An 8,026-nucleotide genomic window follows, 5' to 3' on the forward strand; every position below is an offset into this window, starting at 1 on the left:
GGCCACTCCATGACATTTTGTAGGCCTGAGTGTAAGACATTCCAGGACATTTGTTCCTCTGGACAAATCAGCTATTGGGAAATGTGTTTGAGCTTCGTATTCCCGATCTTCCTCTACGGACTGCGGTGTATTATCCGGAACATGGAGGTAGAAGGTTATACCCAGATACCTAGATCTTTCTTTGCCTTGAAAAGGAGGACTTCATGGCTTCCAGATAAAGCCTTGGACCTTCTGGCAAAGTGCCATCTCTATGGTTACATTATTTGGGCCAGACTTCCTACAGTACAAAAGGTGTCAGTGATGACCGGACAGGATGGTTCTGACGGGTCAGGGAAGGATCTACATGGCCAGGTAGCAGTGGATTAAATAATCATGTAGATGATTCTGTTGCAGCAACAACTGTTCAGAATGAATCAACAAGCATACAGCAACAATAATTTGGGGCCCATAGAACTCTTGGTGAAGCTCTCACCCATTCTGAGAAAAACAAAATCAGTTTTATCAATCAAATGTAACAATGTCGTCATCTTCCCATCATGACTCTCACCTTTCAATGGCCGCAGACCCCAAACTTCCAAAAGGGCAGAAATTCCCCTCCGCCAAACGTAGAAAATTGTGTGAACCCCTCACACTTGGCATCCCCTCCGCTGAATTCACAATGATAGGACCCCTCTCCACTGGGCTTAGAATAATGGGACTCCCCCGCCATTGAACTCACACCGACGGGACTCCCCGCCATTGAACTCACACCGACGGGACTCCCCGCCACTGAGCTTGGAATGATGTGACTCCCTGCCATTGAACTCACACTTATGGGACTACCCTCCACTGAACTCACTCAACTATGGGACCCACATCCACCCTGAACTCCCCCATCCCTCTAAACACACACCCAATAAAAGGAACTCACACAACAATGGTCACCCCCCTCCACCATACTCACACAATGATGGAACCTGCCACCACTGGACACAACCTGGCGGAAGGACAAACATCCAGGTTCCCCATTCATGCAGCAAAACATACTTATCTTATTCCCCCCAGCAGTACACTGGCACCTCACATCAGGAAAGGACACAACATAGTCAGCAGTTTAATTATGCAAATTAACTCAAATTTACCATAAAGTTGAAAACAGACCACTAATAACTTAAATACTTAATTTCCATAACATAAATATTGCAATTCTGTGAGACCTGATCAATGCACAGAAAATGATTTAAGTTTGGCGGAGAGCACTAGAACACAAAATGCAGGGAAACCATATAGACGAACACTCATAATGCAACAGAAAGAAGCAACATACACAGCAAGAGGGTGGCAGGAGGATCTGGGTACAGATGATGGGAGGAGAAGCCAAGTGGTGCAGCGGCACAGGAGGAAGGAGATTAGGAGGGGCTTGAAACAGGAGGGAGGAAGATGGGGCTCCCCCAATGGTGGGAGGAGAGTGGGCTTCAAACTGGAGGGAGAAGAGGGGGGCTTCCTCTTGGGGGTAGGAGAGGGGGCTCCCCACTGGAGGGAGAGGGGGCTCCCAGGAAAGAGATGGTACTCATTGGAAAGGGACAAAATGTTAGACCTGGTTACTAGAGGGAGAAGATGGAACCTACCATAGAGGGACACAGCTCAGGACTGAGAAGATGGGACTCATTACTGGAGGGAGGAGTCATGCACGGATGCAGAGTAAGATAAAGAATAAGGAAAGGGGACTTAGCATAGGAGGGAGGTGAAAGGAAGGGATGCAGCATAAGAAAAAGGAGATGGTACGCATCAGGGAGGGACAAAAAGCCTAGATTGAGGAGATGGGACCCACCAGGGTGGGGGTGGATGGGGGAACTCGGCACAGAATGGAGGAGATGGGACCCACCTTGGTGGGGGTGGATGGGGGAACACGTCACAGAATGGAGGAGATGGGACCCACCGGGGTGGGGGTGGATGGGGGGAACTCAGCACAGAATGGAGGAGATGGGACCCACCGGGGTGGGGGTGGATGGGGGAACTCGGCACAGAATGAATGAGATGGGACTTTATATTGTAAGGAACCAATAGAGATGGACTCAATATAGCAGAGATTTATTTATTGGACAGGGAGGTGACAAGGAAGGACTTTGAGAAGCACAGCTATGAATAGACTCGACAGGGATGACGTCAGCACTGAAGGAGGAGACAGTGAGGCGCTTGATATTGTAAGAAGGTGGTCAGCAATGGATATCAAATACAAAAAAAGTATTTATGTGCGAGAGAGACACAGACATATTGCATTACAGGAACAATGAGACACTCAGCCATTATTGATTGTGGTACACAGTAAACAAATGGCATTAAATATGGTGGAGTGAAGGGTGTACAACCAAGCATGAAGGAGGCAACACCATACAACAGCATGGCACGTGGATAACTGCAGACAGGCCAGGAAAAGGACATGACGAAATAAGGAGACACAAGAAGGATGACATATGGATGGGGATGACACATTTGGCACGAAGGGTTAGGAAAAGCATGAACATGAAAAACAACTGTGCTAGAAGGACAGAGTAAGATGAGACAGACAACTGTAAAGAGCGCCTAAGACCAAGAACAGAAATTAAATCAGTCCTTGAATGTGGCGGCTGCATTTGTTTTCCTTCAGGCTTTTTCCTCCTATAATTTCACCTGGTGATCCTGCCAGTAATACACTTCCTGTCCTAGGCGGACAATGTCCACTCATTGTACTGTATCTATGGAGGGAGCCATGGTTTTGCTCCTGATTTGGCTTCAGAAACACATTTTACTCTTGTCATTTCCAATACATAGGAACCCCTCCTTGGTAGCTCCCTCTTTGGATGGAGCTGTGGCGGTTGCCCTACCACCTCTTTTAATGGAGAGAAGCCCAGGGGGAATTGTTATTTGCAGAAGGCAGTTTGGAAGGAAGGGAAGAAAGTTAAATTCACAAGAAGTGACAATGCTTTCTGGCAGGATCAATAGATATTTTCTGTACTTGCTGAAACATGCAAACTCATGAAGCAACCACATCTACGGACTGGTAAGCTGCAGCATGTTCTTTTTCTTAGGTTTAGATATCCTTCAATCTCCGATAAGACAATAGCTCGAAATTTTGCAGTTTTGGGAGGAAGACTTAACTCTCATCGGCTAATTTGGCAGTTTTAGGCACATCATGTGATACACACGCATTGCCACTTCATCAGCCATTTGCTTTGCTCTTCTATGCTCATGACAGAACCTCATCTTTTCTGGAGGGGCCAGAACCCTACTGACAGGACCCAATATGGGGTAATGTAACGTGTGATATGTCCAACCAAATAAGAGATCATCTGACAGGATCCAAGGTGGGCAGGGTGACATGACAGAAAGGAAGGAAACGCAGGATACCGTGCATGAGAAGAGGACAGCAGGGAGGAGCAACACACCAGAGAGAGATCAGGAGGGCCTAGATAAGAGAAAGGGATGACGAGATGGTGTCAGAGATGAAGTGTAACGGGGTATTCAGAGGGGACAGGGATCACTGCATGCACAGTATGGTGTGATGGGGTATTCAGAGGAGACAGGGATCACTGCAGGCGCAGGATGGTGTGATGGGGTATTCCGAGGAGACAGGGATCACTGCAGGCGCAGGATGGTGTGATGGGGTATTCCGAGGAGACAGGGATCACTGCAGGCGCAGGATGGTGTGATGGGGTATTCCGAGGAGACAGGGATCACTGCAGGCGCAGGATGGTGTGATGGGGTATTCCGAGGAGACAGGGATCACTGCAGGCGCAGGATGGTGTGATGGGGTATTCCGAGGAGACAGGGATCACTGCAGGCGCAGGATGGTGTGATGGGGTATTCCGAGGAGACAGGGATCACTGCAGGCGCAGGATGGTGTGATGGGGTATTCCGAGGAGACAGGGATCACTGCAGGCGCAGGATGGTGTGATGGGGTATTCCGAGGAGACAGGGATCACTGCAGGCGCAGGATGGTGTGATGGGGTATTCCGAGGAGACAGGGATCACTGCAGGCGCAGGATGGTGTGATGGGGTATTCCGAGGAGACAGGGATCACTGCAGGCGCAGGATGGTGTGATGGGGTATTCCGAGGAGACAGGGATCACTGCAGGCGCAGGATGGTGTGATGGGGTATTCCGAGGAGACAGGGATCACTGCAGGCGCAGGATGGTGTGATGGGGTATTCCGAGGAGACAGGGATCACTGCAGGCGCAGGATGGTGTGATGGGGTATTCCGAGGAGACAGGGATCACTGCAGGCGCAGGATGGTGTGATGGGGTATTCCGAGGAGACAGGGATCACTGCAGGCGCAGGATGGTGTGATGGGGTATTCCGAGGAGACAGGGATCACTGCAGGCGCAGGATGGTGTGATGGGGTATTCCGAGGAGACAGGGATCACTGCAGGCGCAGGATGGTGTGATGGGGTATTCCGAGGAGACAGGGATCACTGCAGGCGCAGGATGGTGTGATGGGGTATTCCGAGGAGACAGGGATCACTGCAGGCGCAGGATGGTGTGATGGGGTATTCCGAGGAGACAGGGATCACTGCAGGCGCAGGATGGTGTGATGGGGTATTCCGAGGAGACAGGGATCACTGCAGGCGCAGGATGGTGTGATGGGGTATTCCGAGGAGACAGGGATCACTGCAGGCGCAGGATGGTGTGATGGGGTATTCCGAGGAGACAGGGATCACTGCAGGCGCAGGATGGTGTGATGGGGTATTCCGAGGAGACAGGGATCACTGCAGGCGCAGGATGGTGTGATGGGGTATTCCGAGGAGACAGGGATCACTGCAGGCGCAGGATGGTGTGATGGGGTATTCCGAGGAGACAGGGATCACTGCAGGCGCAGGATGGTGTGATGGGGTATTCCGAGGAGACAGGGATCACTGCAGGCGCAGGATGGTGTGATGGGGTATTCCGAGGAGACAGGGATCACTGCAGGCGCAGGATGGTGTGATGGGGTATTCCGAGGAGACAGGGATCACTGCAGGCGCAGGATGGTGTGATGGGGTATTCCGAGGAGACAGGGATCACTGCAGGCGCAGGATGGTGTGATGGGGTATTCCGAGGAGACAGGGATCACTGCAGGCGCAGGATGGTGTGATGGGGTATTCAGAGGGGACAGGGATCACTGCAGGCACAGGAGGTAGGAGATTCAGAGGGGACAGGGATCACTGCAGGCACAGGATGGTGTGATGGGGGATTCAGAGGGGACAGGGATCACTGCAGGCACAGGAGGTAGGAGATTCAGAGGGGACAGGGATCACTGCAGGCACAGGATGGTGTGATGGCGTATTGAGAGGTGTCCAGGATTACTGCAGGCACAGGATGGTGTGATGGCGTATTGAGAGGTGTCCAGGATTACTGCAGGCACAGGATGGTGTGGTAGGAGATTCAGAGGAGACAGGGATGACTGCAGGTAGAGTGTAGTGTAATGTGGAGGAAGTCTCTGAGAAAGAGGTCTATGTAAGCAAGTCAAGACGAGATGGTCTGAACTTCTCAAAACAAGGAATATGTAAAGATGGAGAATGGTGCAATGTTCCCAGGGGCCCAAGGAAAAGGAGAGACATTGAAAATCTAACAGTGCAGGATGGAAGAAAGTATTCAGAGAAGACACATGAAGGTAACAGTTCGAAAATGTGTAGAATGAACATTTCGGGTGGGCAGGAAACAGGAACATCCACGAGGGGGCCTTTGTCCGTGTCATCTGGATCATGATGGTATGGGAGGGTGACAATGCCTCTTATGTAGTGGATTGTATCTTGCAGTGACTGGAAGTGTGGGGAGGCAGGGTCTTGTTCTGTCCTTTAAGCCAATGACTGCAGCCCCGCTGCTGGGGATGGGACAGGGGTACTTATTTTCCGATGGTGGGGTAATTAAGCCTAAAAAGCACAGAAATAAAAAAAAAAAACAACAACTTACAGCAACCGTGCTGGAGAAAACCCAAAACCCAGCGAGAGGAAGAAGAGCAAGAGAGAATTGGAATCTAGGAGATTTAGGGGGAATAAGGCCATCGTCATGGAATAAGGTTGATTCTACCTATAGACGCTAATATTAGTCGCCCTCTTAATGACACGGTCTGAACTTGGATTCCTTGGGCTATGGCCGGGTACGGCACTGATGCATTTCTTTTTATTCTGACAGTAGTAGTCATAGTGAGCTTTGCCAGTACCACTGATGCCTCACAACTCATTCATTCAGCATCACACTGAAGAAACTACAGGAGCGTGCCGCGTACTGCTGCTACAACCTTGAGAATGAGTAGCAGGACAGCAGTGGTGATAGAAAGGCTTACAGTCCCTGCAGCTCTCCTTCTACTGATTCATTCAGGGTCAGGTGAAGACAGAGGTCCAATGGAGCACATAGATCATACATTGGTGATTCGTGCACCAGGCTAGGGCCCTCAAACTCTGCAGGCTTTCAGGGGCCCTGCAATGTGCAAGTGGCAGAGCTTCTGGGTAGAAGCCAATCACATAGGAAAAGGGTCTCCTGCAACCCTTATGGGCAAAGAAACTCTGGCAATTCCCTTGCTTGTCAGCTAGCCTCCACTTCTCCAAAGCCATATTAAGGCATACTTGGAATCTTGTGAAAGAGAAAAAGACAGAGGAGCATTTTCAAGCAACATCGGACCTACAATTACTTGCATGATCACAGTCTGATGGCCATTGAGGTGGACCCTCGGATGGCCATTGAGGTGGACCCTCGGATGGCCATTGAGGTGGACCCTGTGATGGCCATTGAGGTGGACCCTCTGATGGCCATTGAGGTGGACCCTCTGATGACCTCTGATGGACAGTCTAAAGGCCATTGAGCTGCAAAGTTTGAGGACCCCAGTCTAATATTGAACACATATTACAATCAGGGACACTTCACCGAGGGCCAGAATCAGCCTGACCTCAAATATCAGAAATATTATCCCCTTTATCCATGTTTATACAAATATATCTCCCTGCAAGTTGTGCTGGTGATATAAATGCAGCAATAAAAGAAATATGCGATGGGGGCAGCAGAATTAATAAACTGTGGGCAAGTAATGGTTCTTATTAAAAAGGAGCCCCATCACTTCCTGATCTTACATTCCACGGATATTCTTACAGATACAAGCCTTCTCCCAGGTAGCTTAAAACACCCCATGTCTTTTTGTGTGGGACTCCTTGGGACTGGGTTGATGGTCTACCCTATACCCCCCTAAAAAGGAGAGAATAAAGGAGAGCAGAGATAGCCAAGCAGGACATAAGAAGAACCCATAATTATAGAGGAACTGGGTATACAGCCCACCATCACAATTCCAGGAGCGAGCTGCAACATCAATGAGAACAGGACGGAAAACACGTCACACGTCAGGAACACGTGGTCCAAAAATAAAAAATTGGGGGGAGGGTAAACAGGTCATAGACAACATATAACATAGCGTGAGCGTGTTAGAAAAGGTAAACATGCCACACACGGGAACTGCAGATGCATCTTTTGGGAGGAGATTAGAAGAACGAGCAAAGTCGGGATAGAGTGCAACTAGAAGGAAGTGGAGTACACTATGGTGTGGTGAATGTTCTGGGTCAGGTAGAAGTCGCAATGACAGGAAAGGGTACAGTGGCAATGCAGGCAGAGCAGGTAGGACACAAGGCGGGAGGTTATAAGAGGGAATCAAAGTTATACAGGATTAAGGAAGGGGGTTGCCATTACAAGTAAACAGATCAAGGAAATGTTAAGTGTTTCCAGTCTAAAGGATTGCAGAAGAAGCATCTATATACCTAAAACAGAACAATGCAGCCAACATTGAGAACACATCACTCACGGAACACACCTTTAGGGCTCACCATCTGCACACTATACAAGTTATGTCATCCCAGCTGGCCCACGAGTCCACTGCAGGCACCTTTCACAGCCATTCATGTTGCCCATTCACACACTATGGGAAGGGGGTAAGTCAGAACCCTCCCTTGCACATACATTCTGCACCTATGGGGAGGATCAGAACCCTCCTCCGCACACACAATTTCTACCTAGGAGGGGGGGGGGGGGGGGGGGGAGGCCCCCCCCC

General features: G+C 49.9%; 1 protein-coding gene across 2 annotated transcripts in view; it reads right to left on the bottom strand.

The window, feature by feature from the left end:
• Window positions 1-8,026, bottom strand: part of KLC4 (kinesin light chain 4) — a 35,023-nt gene that overhangs the window by 6,210 nt on the left and 20,787 nt on the right. The window contains exon 13 of one of the 2 annotated variants that reach the window (XM_018567946.1): window positions 5,551-5,867. The exons of the other annotated variant lie outside the window; for it this stretch is intronic. Coding sequence (XP_018423448.1) covers window positions 5,862-5,867 — 6 coding nt within the window. The 3' untranslated portion in view covers window positions 5,551-5,861. Of the gene's footprint in view, window positions 1-5,550; window positions 5,868-8,026 lie in introns of those variants that run through there. 2 annotated transcript variants of the gene reach the window in all.

The sequence above is a fragment of the Nanorana parkeri genome, unplaced genomic scaffold, assembly GCF_000935625.1.
Source record: "Nanorana parkeri isolate BGI_ZX_2015 unplaced genomic scaffold, ASM93562v1 scaffold1119, whole genome shotgun sequence".
Lineage (NCBI taxonomy): Eukaryota > Metazoa > Chordata > Amphibia > Anura > Dicroglossidae > Nanorana > Nanorana parkeri.